The sequence below is a fragment of the Danio rerio genome, chromosome 8, assembly GCF_049306965.1.
Source record: "Danio rerio strain Tuebingen ecotype United States chromosome 8, GRCz12tu, whole genome shotgun sequence".
Lineage (NCBI taxonomy): Eukaryota > Metazoa > Chordata > Actinopteri > Cypriniformes > Danionidae > Danio > Danio rerio.
Window position 1 is genome coordinate 59,720,879 of NC_133183.1, and position 18,903 is coordinate 59,739,781.

Sequence of the window (18,903 nt, forward strand, 5' to 3'; positions counted from 1 at the left end):
AGAATATTGCCGTGTTTGGTTTTTTTTGAGTTACTTTTAAACATGTTCAGTATTGATTCACAGTTGGTAACGCAATGTTCACCTGCTGATGTTTCTGTAGATTCGGTCTGTTCGAAGCCATGTCCGCCATTGAGATGATGGATCCGAAGATGGATGCTGGAATGATCGGAAATCAAGTCAACCGTAAAGTCCTCAACTTTGACCAAGCTGTTAAGGTAGCAACCAAAAAAAGCTGTTTCACAATCATCGCAATCAACATATTTGATTTAGTTTTCTGCATTTGCTTGGTGTTAATTGCATTACATGGTTACTTTTGAGTCAAAATACATTGAAGTCAAAACTATTCGCCCTCCTGTGTATTTGTTTTTCTTTTTTAAATATTACCCAGATTATGTAAAACAGAGCAAGGAATTTTTCACAGTATTTCCTATAATATTTTTTTTTTCTCCTGGAGAAAGTCTTATTTGTTTTATTTTGGCTAGAATAAAAGCAGTTTTGAACAGAAGCACTGTTGTACAATGACTTGCCTAATTACCCTTACTTGCCTAATTAACCTAGTAAAGCCTTTAAACGTCATTTTAAGCTGAATACTAGTATGTTGAGAAATGTCTAGTCAAATATTATGTACTGTCATCATGGCAAAGATGAAAGAAATTTAAGTTATTAAGAGTTATTAAGACTATTATGTTTAGAAATGTTCTGAAAAAACTTGTTCTGTTCCATTAAACAGAAATTGGGAGGAAAAAAAAAATACATATATTATACATATAATCATGGCTTTACATTATCACCCACCAAATGCGGGTAGATTTCGGCGGTGGCGGGTAAGACAGACACTCCCACTAGCCACTTTGGCTGGTTGAAAATAATTTTACCAGAGAATAATTCTTAAAAGCAGGGTTCGACAATAAGGATAGTCAAATATGCATGCACAGGCGATCGAGAAACAACACGACTGAAAAAATAATTGCCTTCGCAACTTCGCGCGAGCAAAGCAGGTGAATGCCGAATGAGAGGATAATCACTCGCGCAAACAGCTGAGGTGATGCGCGCGACTGTTTATAATGCGTGTGTGCTCCCGTTTCCTTTTGTGAAGCAACTGTGTCTAGAAACACAACTGATGCGATCGATTCTCTTTCAAATAGACTAGACAAAAAGGGAGGAACATGCGCCCACAGTCTTGCTGCTTTCAAGAGTTCCAGAGTTGACTTATTGTAAGCAGCGCCAGTTGCTTTCGGTTCAACCATTCTTTGAAAAGATTATTTATGGGTCTGTCATTAACCATGCGTGTGTGATCATCCTTTCATTATCACACAGTATGTTTTTTACCTGCTTTCTTTTGCATTAATATTGTTTAATTATACTTTTTTTTTTTACAATAGCATTGCTTTAATGAGAGAAAAACTCCCCATTTATGTGTAGTTAACTGGTGATCTGGGGCCTTTAGCCAGGACATGTGACTGTGCATATGTTTTGTTAAATAAAAAGTATAGTATTCAGCTATATTTTGCATGTTGTCACACATTTAAAATTTGTGGCTAAGAAGTAATTAACTGTTTATTTATATGAAACCCTGAACATTGAGCAAGCTCATACACGCCACACAAAAAGTGAAATGAATGAGGAGGCATGTAGAGATAACGCAAACGCTAAATCAAGTCATTTAATTTTAGCATGTCAAAGTCATATTTATGTGTATAAAATATATTTTCCCAACAGTAAAATTGTGGCTTGTGAAAATGGCAAGTGGCTAGTAATGTTGGAAAACTACTAGCCACAGTGGCTGGTGATCAAAAAAGTTAATGTTAAGCCCTGCATGTAATATATGCATAATTTAGTAGGCCTAATAATTCTAACTTCAACTGTATAGTCATACAAATGCAGTATACTTTGTGTCTTAATTTCTTATTCCCTCTGTCTTTGTGTCTATCTGAAGGATGAAGCCATACGGGTGAAGGATTTAAGTATTCCTGAGCTCATCGGGATCATGGACACATGTTTCTGCTGTCTGGTTAGTATTTTGGGAAAAGTTCCTTTAAAAGTAATGCATTACAATCTTGAGTTGCTTTATGTTACTTAGGCCTCATTTCCACTGAGCAGTACTGTATGTTACTTGTCCCTTGTGTACTGTTCAAATTGTCTACCCTTTCAATATGTTCGGGGCTGTTTTTGCCCCATTGACTTTCATTATAACCACATTTTTTAAATTGCAAAGCTATGACACCATTTATTCATGCATTCTTGATTGTTGGTGGTTTTCCTTGTTGGGAGGAGGTGGAATTTGTCATTTTTAGTGTTGATCATCAGTCGACACAATTAACCCTTTAGAATTGGTCTGTGAAAATAAGCTTCTGGCTTTTGTATGGAGTTGCAGTATAAAAGAAAATTATAGTGTGTGTGCATCCATGCACTTACTATGTTTATTATGTTCTGACAGCTGAGCTGCTTATTTTTTATTTTCTCAAACATGTCAAGGTAAGTGTGCAAAGGTCTCACACACATTATACTCCATATAACAGCCAAAAACTAAGCTAATTCCTGATCAGCAGTGAAAACTAAAAATTGTACCTCTACCCAACAGGAAAAACCACCAACGGTAAAGAATGCATGATTATAGGGTGTTAAGGCTTTGCAGTCAAACAATGCCATTATAAAGGAAGTCAATGGGGCAAAAACAGCCCCAAACATAACGAAAGTGTAGTAAATTTGCGCAGAGTGTATTGTTGTTTTTTAATTTATTTTTATTCCAAATCATTTTCCCAAAATATGTGTCAAAATATGATTTGTCACCAAAAATCATTCCATTTGCTGAAACACAGAGGAAATTGTGGCCAAATTAAGCCTCAAAATTAACCCAGAGTGGATGAAAACATCCCCAACAGCACACAAGGGTTAAACATTGATATAAATAGTAGTTTAAGTTATCCAAAGTGGTTGAGTTTCCATCTCTAATGTACATTTTGCTGCCTGTTTAAACTGCTTTTGTTCTTATGACTGTATTCAGTGTAGCTGTATCGAATATTCTCTGTCTGTCTCAGATCACGTGGCTGGAGGGGCATTCTCTGGCTCAGACCGTCTTCACATGTCTGTACGTTCATAATCCGGATCTGATTCAAGACCCTGCGCTCAAAGCCTTCGCTCTGGGCATCCTGAAAATCTGTGACATCGCCCGTGAAAAAGTCAACAAAGCTGCCGTGTTTGAAGAGGCAACCAACTCTTATTTGTGTATTCCCAAGAGTTTTGATATATATATTTTTATGAAGTGCTGTGCAGGTAAACCTCACTCTTCTGACCTCAAAAAGTGCTCTAGCAACTGACACTAGAGGCCCTGGTCTTTAGCCTTATTGTTAGATCATCCGACTCCCATGCACAGAATCGCTGGTTCGATCCCAGTTCAGAGCGGGTTGGGTGCAGTAGGACTGGTGGGTTACATGTGGGGGCTTGTCCGGGATGGGCGTAACGTTTAGGTGGGGTGAGTGTAACAGAGGCCAGCTATTAAAGTGCTATGCAGGCAATCCTCACTACTTTGACCTCTAAAGGTCCTCTAGCGACAGACGCTAGAGGCCATGGTCTTTAACCTCCTTGTTAGAGCAACCGACTCCCTCACAAAGAATCGCCGGTTCGATCCCAGCTCAGAGCAGGTTGGGTGCAGTAGGACCGGTGAGTTAATATTTAAAGTGGATTGTGTACGTATGAGAAGAAGTTTGCCTTTATTATCATTTAATTTCAGGAAATTTGAAGTGAACCAGGATTTGAGGTCTGAAGAGCAGTTGTTAAAGAATGAAGGTGGGAGTTTGAGGATGAGTTTGGTTGATAGTTAAAGTTGGGTTTGTGGAAAATATAACCAAGTGAAAGAAGGTAGATGATTAATAAAAAGAAACCCAGAACTGAACCCTGGAGCACACCGGTAGTTACAGGGACTAATAATAAAGTCAAAAGTCAAATGTTATTTTTGTATACTTATATAAATATATATGCAATGTTACATTTTGCCATTGGTTTATTCTGTAAATGTGGATTTTTCTCTTTTGTTATTGCAGGAAGATTTTCAGGCCATGACTTACGGCTTTAAAATGGCCAACAACGTAACTGATCTGAGAGTGACGGGTAAGTGTGTGTTTTTTCAAATGATTCATGTTAATTAGAATTAAACACAGTTTTTCTCTAATTCTTGTTATTTTAATGGCAAAATCAAGTAAGTTCATTAAAAAATGCACATTTTGTAGGAAGGATGCATTACATTTATTAAAAGTGACTGTAAAGATATTTATGATTTTTTTAATGTTACAAATTATTTTATTTATTTATTTGTTTTACTTTATCAAAGAATTATTCAAGAACTATGTTATTCAGTGGAAAACATAAAATTTTTAAAAATATTTTTTTATTATTAGATTTTTATTGTATAATTTTGATTATATGGCGTTCAGTCTTTTCATCCCTCTGTTAAATATTTCTGTAGGAATGCTGAAAGATGTTGAGGATGAACTTCAGAGGAAAGTGAAGGTATGAGGACTCAAATTTAAACATTATTTAGTTGATTCTTTGATTATTTTTGGTCTTGTTAAATAAGCCTCTTTTCCTTGTACTCCCAGAGTACCCGCAGTCGACAGGGTGAACAGCGAGATCCTGAGGTGGAACTGGATGTAAGATTAATATATTTCTCTTCACTAGAGTTTTAGCTATATAAAGACATTTTTATAGCTATGCTTCCATCCAAAGATGCGAATTAGATTTATGCGCAAAATCTGGAATATTACATAAAAGATTCGAGAATAAAGCTCTGTTTCCATCCAATGAGTCAAAAGAGACTTCCTGATAAACTGGTGTAAAATATATAAAAAAAAAACAAAACATTTTTTGTGGTTTGAGAAACCACTGTGGGACTTCTTTCCTACATAATTAATTACTCAGAAGTCGAAATGCAATGAGCCCTAGGTGGATTTTAGAGGTGTGAGACAGTTCTGAAGGTAATAATAATAATAATACTGAACCACTATGATGACAGACTTTGGCTGAGGGATTTTAGAATGACCAAAATAACATTTCAGATGTTTTACAATGTGATCACTCGGCTGTTTTTTTCATGAGACTATATATACTCCAAAACACTACTTTTTTTAATGCTCAAGCTGGAATTTTGAGTTTTGAGGTGTGTGGTGTCTCTTCTTCCCTCAGCATCAGCAGTGCTTGGCTCTGTTCAGTCGTGTTAAATTCACTCGTCTGCTGCTCAGCGCGCTCATCTCCTTCACCAAAAAAGAGGTATTGCATTATTAAATCCACTCACCGCTTCACAGAACAGTTCATCAGCTCATCTCCTGATCTTTTCAACTGATTGATTTGACATTTCAGACGAGTGCTGTGAGCGAAGCACAGAAGCTGATGAGTCAAGCTGCTGATTTACTGCCTGCAGTCCATGCTACCATACAGTACGGCATACAGTCGCAGAACGACACTACCAAAGGAGGTAACGCACTTCTTACATCACAAAACATTGATAATATATAAGCACAAACCAGTGGCCCGTACCATGCAGCTGGATAAGCTGGTTAGCCAGGTAAGTTTCAGTTTAGTTTGCACCAATCTTGACTTTTAGGTACAATAAAGGCAGCTTAAGGGCGAGGCAGTGGCGCAGTAGGTAGTGCTGTCGCCTCACAGCAAGAAGGTTGTTGGGTCGCTGGTTCAATCCTCGGCTCAGTTGGCGTTTCTGTGTGGAGTTTGCATGTTCTCCCTACGTTCGCTTGGGTTTGCTCCGGTTTCCCCTACAGTCCAAAGACATGCGTTACAGGTGAATTGGGTAGGCTAAATTGTCAGTAGTGTATGAGTGTGTGTGTGAATGTGTGTGGATGTTTCCCAGAGATTGGTTGCAGCTGGAGGGGCATCCGCTGCGTAAAAATGTGCTGGATAAGTTGGCGGTTCATTCTGCTGTGGCGACCCTGGATTAATAAAGGGACTAAACCGAAAAGAAAATGAATGAATGAAGGCAACTTAACTTTAATCACTATTTGTTGTAATGGTATTATGGAGCAGCTACTTTCATGCTACCTAAGAACCCAGAATTGGTGCAAACTAAACTAAAACCTAACCGGCTAGCAAGCTAATTAGGCTTAGTAGTACAGGCCCATGGATTAAAGGTGCTGTATGCAAGTTTTTGACCATTTTAAAGCATAAAAATGCCATAATATGTTTGTAGATATTTAAGAAATATGCTAAATGAACACACTTGTTTATCTGAAAAACAATGCTAAAGTCAGTTTTTCTACTTTGAAAATGTGCGTTCTGTGCCAGAATGTCTATCTTTGTTTTGGCCTCTATAACCAGCCCACTGCCAGTTTACACAATTATATTTCAGCACCTCAGGTTGCCTTGGTCGTATAGACTGCACCTTTTATTTTAGTCTTGAAGGCGGGAGCAGCCGAAAATGGAACCTCCAGAGGGCAGTAGCGGGCTCCTAAATGACATTTCAATAATTTTCTCACAGATTTGTTGGCAAACGGATGATCCTCAGTCCATATTTTCTCCCAAAGCATTAGACCTTTCTTGGATGCTGCTTTTGTACCAAATCATAATTACAATCACCTGTTGACATCACCTGTTTCAAATCACATCATTATTTAACCAATTTACCTGATTACCTGCCCTAAACTGCTCCTGTCCCAACTTTTTTGGAAAAGTGATGCAAGAACCAAAATGTTTGGAAAAAAAAAATAAAATAAATAAAATTATATATATATATATATATATATATATATATATATATATAGGTGACGCGGTGGCGCAGTAGGTAGTGCTGTCGCCTCACTGTAAGAAGGTCGCTAGTTCGAGCCTCGGCTGGATCAGTTGGCATTTCTTTGTGGAGTTTGCATGTTCTCCCCGGGTGCTCTGGTTTCCCCCACAATCCAAAGACATGCAGTACAGGTGAATTGGGTTAGCTAAACTGTCCGTAGTGTATGAGTGTGTATGGATGTTTCCCAGAGATGGGTTGCAGCTGGAAGGGCATCCGCTGCGTAACACATATGCTTGATAAGTTGGTGGTTCATTCCGCTGGGGTGACCCCAGATTAGTAAAGTGACTAAGCCGAAAAGAAAATGAATGAATGAATTTATATTTATATGTACTCATCTGCCATTTTATTTGTTACACCTAACAAGTACCAGGTTGGACTCTCTTTTGCCTTCAAAACTGCCTTAATCCTCCGTGGCACAGATTCAACAAGGTACTGGAAATATTCCTCAGAGATATTGGTCCATATTGACATGATATCATCACGCAGTTGCTGAAGATTTGTCGGCTGCACATCGGTGATGCGAATCTCCCGTTCCACCACATCCCAAAGGTGCTCTGTTAAATTAAGATCTGGTGATGGGAAGACCATTTAGGTACAGTGAACTCATTGTCATGTTCAAGAAACCAGTCTGAGATGATTCACAACTTCAAACTTCCTGATTCCTAATAGATCAGAGGTTTCTGAAATTCTCAGACGTGTCCGTCTGGCACTAACAATCATGCCACTTTCAAAGTCACTTAAATCAACATTTCCTCCCCATTCTGATGCTCGGTTTGAACTGAAGGAGATTGTCTTGACCATGTCTACATGCATAAATGTTACTGCCATGTGATTGGCTAATTAGAATTTTGTTTTAACTAGTTGGACAGGTGTACCTAATGCAGTAGCCAGTGAGTGTAAATATACAACCCCAAATCAAAAAAATTTGGGACAGTATAGACCTTTTTCTTGGAACGCAAAATTACCCATGATGCTTTGCGTGTATGCGCAAGGAGAATGCGAAGAACTTCCGGTCGGCAGCTGATGCGTGTAAACAGTCACATTTGGACAGCTTTGAAACGATAGTTTTAATCTGTTTTACCAGCTTTTATCCTCTGTGAACGAATACTGTTGTCCATCAGCACCATCTCCTGGACTGATCATTTAAAGAAATGCGATCTAATAGGATGGAAAACAGCTGCTGTGAGGCGTTTTTCCCTTGTTGTCAGACGGCATCTTCTGCAGTTTAAATGAAGCCTCGTCATCGCTAAAGTCAACATTTTCTCTTTAATTCAAATATATAACCAGCCCAAACAAATGTAGTTCACCAAAATGTTTGACACACACACACGTAGCCTGTACTGTGCCACTGACACACTGATTTAATAACTGTGACAAAGTGAAAATATAGGCTAGTGTCATATCGAAATGACAGAAAAACACAAACCGTGGTAAAAACAAAACACGAAATAAAACACAAACGGCTCGCGATTAGAATGAACAGCAAATCAGCAGCAGAGGATCAGTAACAGACTTTTATTGATCATTTTTGTAAATTGCACGACTTTCATACCTGTTAAGTTTCATGCCAGTACTCTGGTTTGCTCTCTCTCTCTCTCTCTCTCTCTCTCTCTCTCTCTCTCTCTCTCTCTCTCTCTCTCCTCTCTCTCTCTCTCTCTCTCTCTCTCTCTCTCTCTCTCTCTCTCTCTCTCTCTCTCTCTCTCTCTCTCTCTCTCTCTCTCTCTCTCTCTCTCTCTCTCTCTCTCTCTCTCTCTCTCTCTCTCTCTCGGTGTGTGTGTGTGTGTGTGTGTGTGTGTGTGTGTGTGTGTTAAATAGCCGCTGAGCTAACAGCTGACAGGCCGGGAACGCACACACACACTGTATTTCTGACGGCAGACACGTGAACTAGGAGAACGTTTTTCTCGTATTTCTGACGCGTTTGAACCACACGTGACAGATTATAACGGCTTTAACAGACACATTTCTAAGTTGTGTGTCACAAAAACACGCTGTTATCCATTAAAAACGTTATTGAAACCCATTTCGGAGTGCAAATTACCAGTTGTACACGCTGTAAACGGAAGTTTTTAGCATTCTACCGGAAGACGCTGGTCGCTATGGCGCCCTCCATGCAGCAGCCATGAAAAAGGTCTATAAAATAATTTTTTGTGAAATGATAATAATTTGTATAATTATTGCCTTTATATTCCATAAATTAACACACCATGTGTCTTAATTAAATTTTTTTATTTATTTTTTTATCAGATCACCCGATCATGATGGGTTTTGAGCCTCTGGTTAACCAGCGCCTGCTCCCACCTACGTTCCCCCGATATGCCAAGATCATCAAGCGAGAGGAGATGGTCAACTACTTCAGCAAACTCATTGAGCGCATTAAGAGCGTGTGTGAGGTCATCAACATCACCAACCTGCACAGCATCCTGGTAAATGATTCCCGACGTCAACACATTTTACAATAGCGCTGCAAATAAATGACACTAATCCTCGCATCTCTGTGCATTCAGGATTTCTTCTGTGAATTCAGTGAGCAGTCTCCATGTGTGCTGTCTAGATCTCTACTGCAGGTGAGATCTTTACTGCAGGTCAAGAGGTCAAATTATTCTGACTTGAACTTTATGTATTATATAATCTTTGCATCAAATTACAAAATAAAAAAAAATAAAAATGACTGCTTATGTGAGGTATTTCTAATGCAGCGATTATGGACATTTGACATTGTTCTCTCTTCTGGCTGCTGTTATCACTCTCACACATTTTGTACCCTTTTTTTTTTTAAAGTATTGATAACACTATCATTGATTTTATTAGATTATTTCAGCAAATAGGGTTGTAAAAGTTGTATTTGTTGTTCCGTTCACTGCAACCTCAGTTTATTATACTATGACAACTTCTGCTGATGAGAAACCCAGAAATGTGAAAAAAGTGCATTAACAAAAGTACATTTTACTCGAGGCATTTTGCCAAAAATAATTCTCCATCTTTATCAGAGTATAACATTTCATTAAAAATTCCACACATTTTCAAAATCTTCAATATTTCTCACATTTTTATGAAATAAGAAATCTAAATAAATTCTCACTCTTACTTTCTTTACTACATCTTGACCAACCTATCCCTCTATCTTTTTTCTTGCTTGGTAAATATACATTTTTGCTGTCCAACAACAGAATTAGTTCATTTCTCCTTTTTTTCATATTTTTTGCAAACTTAAAACCAGAAAACTAAAACAGACCTTTAAAAAAAAAAAAAAAAAATATATATATATATATATATATATATATATATATATATATATATATATATATATATATATATATATATATATATATATATATATATATATATATATGATTGAAGTCAGAATTATTAGGCCTCAGGAATTATTAGTGGCCCTTGTATTTTTTTTCCCAATTTCTGTTTTAAGGGAAATACGATTTTTTCAATACATTTCTAAACATAATATTTTTAATAACTCATTTTTAGTAACTGATTTATTTTATCTTTGCCATGATGACAGTTATAAATATTTGACTATATATTTTTTCAAGACACTTCTATACAGCTTAAAGTGACATTTAAAGGCTTAACCGGGTTAGTTAGGTTAGGTAATTAGGCATGTTATTGTGTAATGATAGTTTGTTCTGTGGACAATCAGAAAAAAATATTGCTTAAAGGGGCTAAAAATATTGACCTTAAAATGGTTTTAAAAATCTAAAAACTGCTTTTATTTTAGCCTAAATAAATCAAATAAAACTTTCTCCAGAAGAAAAAATATTAGAGGAAATACTGTGAAAAATTCCTAAATCTGTTAGACATCATTTGGGAAATATTTGAAAAGAAACAAAATTCACAGGAGAGCAAATAATTCTGTCTTCAACTGTATAATAGGTCTCGAACACATAGATTTAACCCTTACCTGACTGTTTTTGTGTGATGCAGACCACGTTTCTGATCGACAACAAGAAGGTGTTTGGGACTCATCTGATGCAGGATATGATTAAAGATGCGCTGCGCTGTTTTGTCAGTCCACCTGTTCTTTCCTCAAAGTGAGTGTTTAGTTACATTGTACTTTTGACTTTTTAACCCTTGTGAACTGTTCAAATTGACTACCCTTTCATTTCGTTCCGGGCTGTTTTTGCCCCATTGACTTCCATTATAACACCATTTTTAAAACTCCATATAAAAGCCCAAAACTATGCTTTTTTTGCACTACAACTGATGATCAACAGTAAAAACGACAAAATAAATATAATCACTGGTACTTAATAATTATAATATTTTGTTTTAATTTAATTATAATTTTTTTGCATAAGTAAAATGTGGAGGATATTTTTATATCTGCAAACATTCTGTAATTTTACAAAAAATTTTACAACCTCTTTGCACCAATAATAAATAATGCATTATTATATGATGTCATGCCTTTGCAATCCAAAAATGTCTTTATAATGAAAGTCAATAGGGCAAAAACAGCCCTGAACCTAACGAAAGGGTAGTCAATTTGCCAGGAGTGTTTTGTTGTTGTTGTTGTTGTTTTTTTGTTTTGTTTTTTAAAGGATTTTCTTAAAATATGTGTCAAAATAAGATTTGCCACCTAAAATCATTACCTTTGCTGAAACACAAAAAGTTGTGGCCAAATTAAGCTTCAAAATCACTCCAGAGCGCATGAAAACAAGGGCTAAACACACAATTTTTTGAACCTGTAATGACAAAGGATTCAAACCATTGGCAGGAAAATCTATTTCTAGTTTATTTAACTTTTGGACTAAATTTCAGGGTGTCTGCAGGGTTTTAAATTAAAAATTAAATAAAAATACTTAAAAAGTGTACAATTCGCTCAAATATTGTGTTGTAGGTCTTAAATAATTTTAAACTATTCTTAATTTTCCTTCGTCCATGTAAAGCTAGCCGATCAGTACAACCAACAATTAAATTTTAATTTCATTAATTTTTTTAAACAAAAGTTATGCTGAGAATAATATTATATGTATATAACTAGAGTTAACTTGTTTTAACAAATTATTTAAAACATGAAGCTAAGAAATTACCATGTTTGAATTTTAATGTTATCCGCTGATCATTAGAAAAGAATACTTATCGTTTAGTCCTGTATAAGTCTAAAGGCTCCTACACACCGGGACCTTTTTCATTTGCGTTTATCGTCAGCGTTTTACGAGATGTTTTTCAGTGTTCAAACTCAAGCGCTTTTCACTGGCGTCAAGCAGAAGAGTATGCTTAATCACTCTTTTGTCATTAGATGGCGCTGCACAACTATAAGCTTCTGACACCCGGTTATAACACAGAAGAAGTGGAGGAGCGGAAGTTCACACGCTTGTTGTTAACTTTACTGGTGATTTGAACAAGCAAGCTCTAGCGATGAAAAAATGATTGTTGTTTACCAGTGCAATAAGCAGCTCCATGTTCATATCGCCTCTGGGCATCTTCTTCAGTGTGCACTCGCATTGACAGTTTTGCGCTTGAGTGCCTCCAAGTGCTGTTTACGGTAACTTAAGCAGCTCCGTGCACGTGAACAAAAGTGCCAATCTGATTGGTGGAGAAGGTTTTGACGCTGCACGTCAAAACAACAAAACGAGCATGAGGCGTTTTTTTTTTAAATGACGATATTTGCGCCTGCTGTTATGCGCGTTGGTGTGCACAATCACATTGACGCCCTTTATTTAGTTACGAGGCGTTAAACGTCGACAGAAAACGTGAGAAAAAAACGTCTCGTGTGCACGGGCCTTAAGATGTCATTCATAATGGTCTTAAAAAGGTCTTAATTTGACTAGGAGAAACCTGCAGAAATCCTGCTTATGGAAAAACTCTTTATTTGAATGGGTGTTTATTAGACTGTCATAACACATTTATAATCATGATATGACACATCTTGAATATGAATGAGACTTTTTGTATGCTTTGGATATCTGTCATTCAGTGTCATTTGCCCACTTATGTCACTTTAAATGCAAAGATGATATTATGACAACTTGACAATAGGTGCGTTCGACATGAAGCTCAGCTGCAGCCGGTGATCAACGAGATTAGCCGAGCGCAGGCGGGGGCGGAGTTGAAAACGTAGCCGTCAAGACGGACAGCTGGACACTTCGGGACTCAAAGTTGCTGCAGTCATGATGACCGATCACATGGCGTCATCATATTTTTTTTGTTGTTTTTATTTATAACAACAAAACATTTACAAATAAAACAGAATGCAGTTTCTACAAACTGTAGTTCCTTTTTAAACAATAAGAGAGAATTATGAATAAAATATATAACAAATGCATGAGAAAAATAAGAGGAAATGAGAGGTTAATATAAACATAAAAACGAACAGGTCTATTAAATACAAAGTAATAAGCATAAATTCTAGGAGTTAAACATCAACCTTTAGGCTAATACTTCTTGTTTGAATATGCTAAAAATGGGTTTACATATATGTACATTTATAGATATAAAAATTTCCAATGTAAAAAGCAAAACAAGGTGTTTTGATTAGGTCTTAATAAATGACATTATTTTGGATAATGAATGAATTTTCAAAAAAGCATTTTAATCCAAAAAGATTGTGTTGAAAAGAACAAAAGGTAAAATAAGTGAGCTATGTAGAAGTTTCCCAGAAAGAGCAGGTAGCCTTTAAACTGCTAGACAGGAAATAAAATATATAGGCCTATTTATATTATAATAATAAAACCATTTTATAATTATTTAATAAAATAGTTCTTTACTTTAATTTGTTAAGAGAGCTTTAGGGTGGCAGGATCAATGATGATGATTTTCTTATTTCAAGTCTTTAAGACTTATTTAGGTTATTCACTAAAATATACAATAAAATATATCATTTAAATCTTTCATGGAGATGAATGCAGTAAATAGTCTGTATAAAAAAGTTAAAAATAAACCTGTGCAAACAAGCTAACCTTTATAACCAGATTATTTAACAAAAGATGATTACTGCAGTAAAATATTTGTAGTCTTTTAATAAGCAAGATGTGTACAGGATAGAGAGGGTGTGAAAAGTGAATTGTTTGTTTTGAAACTTTTGAATCGGAATTTGTCCAATTATAAACCCGAAATACACGTGTTTGTTGTCATGTGGTGAACTCGGCCAATCGTGTAATATCGTGTAAATCGTGTAAAATGTCGTCATCAAAGCTCCTGCAGTCGCTCTTCAGAAGCTGCATGGTCTGAGTTTGCCGTCTGATCTCGGAGCGCTGTCGCGGTACTTTGATGCCACATGTGACAGTCACGTGGCGTCGGCGCAGCATCAATCCGGACAAGATTTCTAACCAGAATGCACAGCTTTAAGACAGATTTCGATCGATCTGCGCAGCGCTGCATGAAGTCGAACGCACCTATTATCAAGACGACATGACTTGTCATAAGTCTGTCATAAACATGACTGTCATGAGGCCATTATAATTGTGACTTGAAATTTTTTAAGCACATTTTTTCAGTGGAACAAACTGAATTTGTCATACATTGTCATTAAAATTGTCATTACTCTTTAAAATAATTTTAGAACAGCATCGTTCATTTATATTTAATGTCATTTATTATGTAATAAAAAATTGTGCAGTAATGGGAAGTTCACACCATTTTGAATCTGGTGATAAACTATAATCAATTAAAGATCATATCACGTTCCTAACTTGTTTTAACTCTTGTTTTTTTTCTTCTTCTTCACAGATGCAGTTTGAATAATAACCACCAGGCTAAAGATTATATCGACTCCTTTGTCACACACTGCACGCGGGTTTGTGATTAATTTTATTCAAATAGATATAACTGTGTTTTTTGATTTAACATGGTCAAATAAGAGAATTACTATCTGCAACAGCCGTTCTGCAGCCTCATCCAGATTCACGGACACAACCGAGCCCGACAGAGAGACAAACTGGGTCACATTCTGGAGGAGTTCGCCACACTTCAGGATGAGGTGTGTAGATTAGATTTTCCTTTGTTTACATGTAAACTGCAATCAAACATCGACCACATTTACAATTATATAAGGCAACATTAAGCCAATATTAGAATTGTCTTTTTTTTTTATTACCTGTCCTCCTTTTTGTTTTCCAACCAAAGATTATAGAGTACTTAAAAGTGTAGTTTGCTGAGTTTTAAAGGTGCTGTATGTAAGTTTTTGAATACTCGATAGCATAAAAACAGCATATTTGTGCAGATATTTAAGAAACATGCTAAACCCTGATTTATACTTCTGCGTCAGGTGACCGGCGTAACTCACGGCGCATGCAACGCGCGTGGCTGTGCATTTATACTTCTGCGCGCTGTCTCTGTCGGTCTGCATTAACACTTCCGAAACGCTAGTTGGCAGTGAGGTGTAAATGTTCCTCTGTGCCGAGTTTCTTTGCTGCTTTTTTGCTTTTCCTGAACACTTCCGGGATGTACAAGTGTCTCAAACTCGCTCATTTTGAGGCAGAAACCGGCGGACCTGCAACAACTTTAACTATGAGGTAAACACAAAACAAAACTTTCCATCCAGAGCTCCTTCACGGGACTCCACACTTGTAAACAATCGCTCGCGCCATTCGCGCGGCTCTCAGTCCCGCCCAGACTCGTCAGCGCTACCAATCCGACCAATCACAGAGCTTATGCTACGCGTCGTTGCAAGGTGTAGTTACATTTTTTGAGAGGTGGACGTCAACGACGGCCACGGCGAAGGGCTATGCGTCAGCACCGTAGCATACGCCGGCGTTTGACGAAGAAGTATAAATCAGCCTTAAGTAAATCTACTTGTTTACCTAAAAAACAATGCTTCCGCCTGTTTTTTTTTTTACTTTAAAAATGTGCATTCCGTGCCAGAATGTCTGTATTTGTTTTGGTCTCTATAACCAGCCCACTGCCAGTTTTCCCAATTACATTTCAGAATCTTGGGTTTCCTTGGTGGAAAGCGCACTGTATTTCATTTCATTTTTAATGTGTATCAAAAGTACATGCTGATATTTGTTGGTTTACACTGAGACGCCGTTCTAACATTCATTTTCAATCTAAGTTATAGGCCTATGTTTATTTTAGTTACAATATCTCAGGTAAACTACATGCTGCTGCTTTCATTAAGGCGATACATGTCATGTAAAATGCCATTCAAACTCACATTTGTAGCATTAACACTGAATAAAGCACAAAATCAGGACCTGAGGTCGTCATTGTCATAGTAGTTTTATGTTGTTAAGAAAATGGCTGAGAAATCATTTCTAAAATAAAAATTCTGTTTAACTCCTTTAAACATGGAAAAGATTCCTTTCATTGCATGTTGTTGCATGAAGTTACAGTGTAGGCTTAATAGTCAGGCACGCTCACTTCTGTTGGTGTCGTCAATCTGGCAACCTGCATTTGCATGGAGTCATCAGAGAAGAGGCCATGTGAAAAAGTGTTTTGATTTTAAACTGCAATACTTAGTTTAACCACTGAGTGTCAGTCTTACACATCTCACCTATAAATGCTGAATGATGTAACGGGCGCTCTAGAAAATGAAATTCACCTTCTAGTAAATGAGCCAATCATCAATTGCTATAGACTGATGATACTTTAGGGGAGGGGCTCAGATCCAGGCGTGTGTCTGCGTCCGAAACCGCCTACTACTCAGTAGGTACTGCATTTGAATTTAAACGTACTACTCAGCCGTTAGAAAAGTACGTTCTATACAGTATGAATGTGAAAAGTATGAATGGAATTCGGACAAACTACATCCGCCATTTAGTCATGGTCACGCGACCTTCCTGCGTCATTTGCGTCGCTTCACTCCCATTCATGAATTCGCTCACGGGGCATCATGGGATAGCGCAGCGTGCATGGGATGCGCACTCCAGAATCTCGCCGGAAGTAGTAAGTCATCCGGGTACTTCTCGCATACTGATTTTCAAATTCTATGAATTCGGACACACTACTCGGCTCGCATACTGATTTTAGCGTACTATATAGTATGGAAGTATGCGGTTTCGGACGCAGCCTGTGTCTTTACGACAGTTTCTGGAGTTTCATGGTTGTGAACCCTCTTGGAGTCCTGACACTCTTTATTCATTAATTTTTCTGGATTAGAGTCTTATTTATCAGGTGTCGCCACAGCGGAATGAACCGTCAACTATTCCAGCATCTGTTTTGCGCAGCGGATGCCCTTCCAGCAGCAAACCAGTACTGGAAAACACACAAACACACCCATTCACACACACACACACACTCATACACTAAAGCCAATTTAGTTTTATTCAATTAACTTATGGCGCATGCGTTTGGACTGTACGCCACGCAGAAATGCCAACTGACCCAGCCGGGACTTGAACCAGCGACCTTCTCGCTGTGAGGCGACAGTGCTAACTATTGAACCACCGTGCCACCCTTAAACATTCTTACCAGGTGTGTCTCTAATTCTGAGGACTATTTCCCTAAATTTATTGCATGTGAAGTCCTCACTGTTGACAGAGAGACACACTAATCATGTGTCAGGCAGTGCACTTGTGAGATGAACAGGAGAAGATATTACTCACCATGACCATTACTCATTTACTTTATATTGTATATATCTGTATATATCAGGCAGTGAGGATCGTTGATGTAATGACTTAATGGAAATTGTAGGTCATGATCGAGTGTGTTTTTGTTGTTGTTCAGGCAGAGAAGGTGGACGCTGCTCTGCACGGTCTGCTGATGAAGCTGGAGCCGCAGCGGCAGCATTTAGCCTGTCTGGGCACCTGGATCCTCTACCACAACCTGCGCATCATGATCCAGTACCTGCTCAGCGGCTTTGAACTGGAGCTCTACAGCATGCACGAATACTATTACATCTACTGGTACGACCACTAAATGGCTACAACAGTTTAAATATTACAGACTGACCCAGAAGCATGGGTACAGAACAAAACACACTGTATGCACAAACGTGAGCACCATTTTGTTAAACAAACATTCACATAAAAATATTTAAATGCTAAATCATATTTTAAACACATGAGTTTAATCATTCTTGAGTCCATTCAGCAGATCTCCAGGTCTGGTGGGAGCACTTTTAGCTTAGCTTAGCATAGATCGTTGAATCGGATTAGACCATTTGCTTTTTGTTAAAAAATGACCAGTGAGTTTTGATTTTATTTAAAGCTTGACTGTGTGTGTGTGTATGTATGTATGTATGTTTATATATATATATATATATATATATATATATATATATTTATATATTTATACATATGTGTGTGTATATACATATATATATATATTTATATTTATATATATATATATATATATATATATATATATATATATATATATATATATATATATATATATATATATATATATATGTATATATATATGTGTGTGTGTGTGTGTGTGTATGTATATGTGTGTGTGTGTGTGTGTGTGTGTGTGTGCGTGCGTGCGTGTGTGTTTATATATTAGGGATGCACCGATATGAATTTTTTGGCCGATAGCGATAACCGATAATTCTTCAGACTTGGAGGCCGATATGTATAGGCCGATATTTATAAATATTTCAAAATTATATATTTTTATACAGCAAACTTCATAAAAGATTGAACTGCTCTTATGAACTAAATAGTCTATACTCAAAGCAAAAAAGCTTTAACTTCAAAATTGCAAGGTGATTATAGACCTATATTCAAGATTTCACATAAATCAGCATGCAAAAAATTATTTCCTTTTCTTCATAGCAAATTAACATGCAACTTGACTGTTGCATAAAATGAATAAGGTTAAATAACAAAATGGGATTTAATCAACAAGCAAGTTAAATATATTTAAATAAGATGAAAATGAAAGCACTAAGTACTGAAACCAGCTCAAATGGTATTGAATAAAACGTGTTACAGTGATGTACAAATACGTCATGTCCGAAAAAGCCTTTTTAAGAGGTGTTTTGACAGTTCAGAGCCACCGTACAAGCGAACAGCTAAATATATAAATATATGCCGCACAGATTCCTCCTATTTGGCGTTTTAGATTCTTTTCAACATGTAGCTGCTGTTTGTCAATCAGACAGCACTTTTGTGCTCGTTCTTGCCATCTATTGCGGGGAAAATGATCGATGAAAAGTTTATGATAAACCACTGAGCGTTTTACTCAACTGTAGAGGCAGAGTTGCCATC

The 18,903-nt window shown here is 37.0% G+C and overlaps 1 protein-coding gene across 1 annotated transcript in view; it reads left to right on the forward strand.

The window, feature by feature from the left end:
- The window catches only part of naa35 (N-alpha-acetyltransferase 35, NatC auxiliary subunit), a 36,000-nt gene that overhangs the window by 7,955 nt on the left and 9,142 nt on the right, over window positions 1-18,903 (forward strand). Inside the window, 14 exon segments of the mRNA NM_199550.1 lie at window positions 101-215; window positions 1,937-2,011; window positions 3,039-3,206; window positions 4,041-4,107; window positions 4,463-4,506; window positions 4,596-4,646; window positions 5,179-5,262; window positions 5,353-5,467; window positions 9,032-9,210; window positions 9,292-9,351; window positions 10,727-10,833; window positions 14,474-14,540; window positions 14,625-14,723; window positions 17,414-17,592. Of these exon segments, the coding sequence (NP_955844.1) occupies window positions 101-215; window positions 1,937-2,011; window positions 3,039-3,206; window positions 4,041-4,107; window positions 4,463-4,506; window positions 4,596-4,646; window positions 5,179-5,262; window positions 5,353-5,467; window positions 9,032-9,210; window positions 9,292-9,351; window positions 10,727-10,833; window positions 14,474-14,540; window positions 14,625-14,723; window positions 17,414-17,592 (1,410 nt within the window).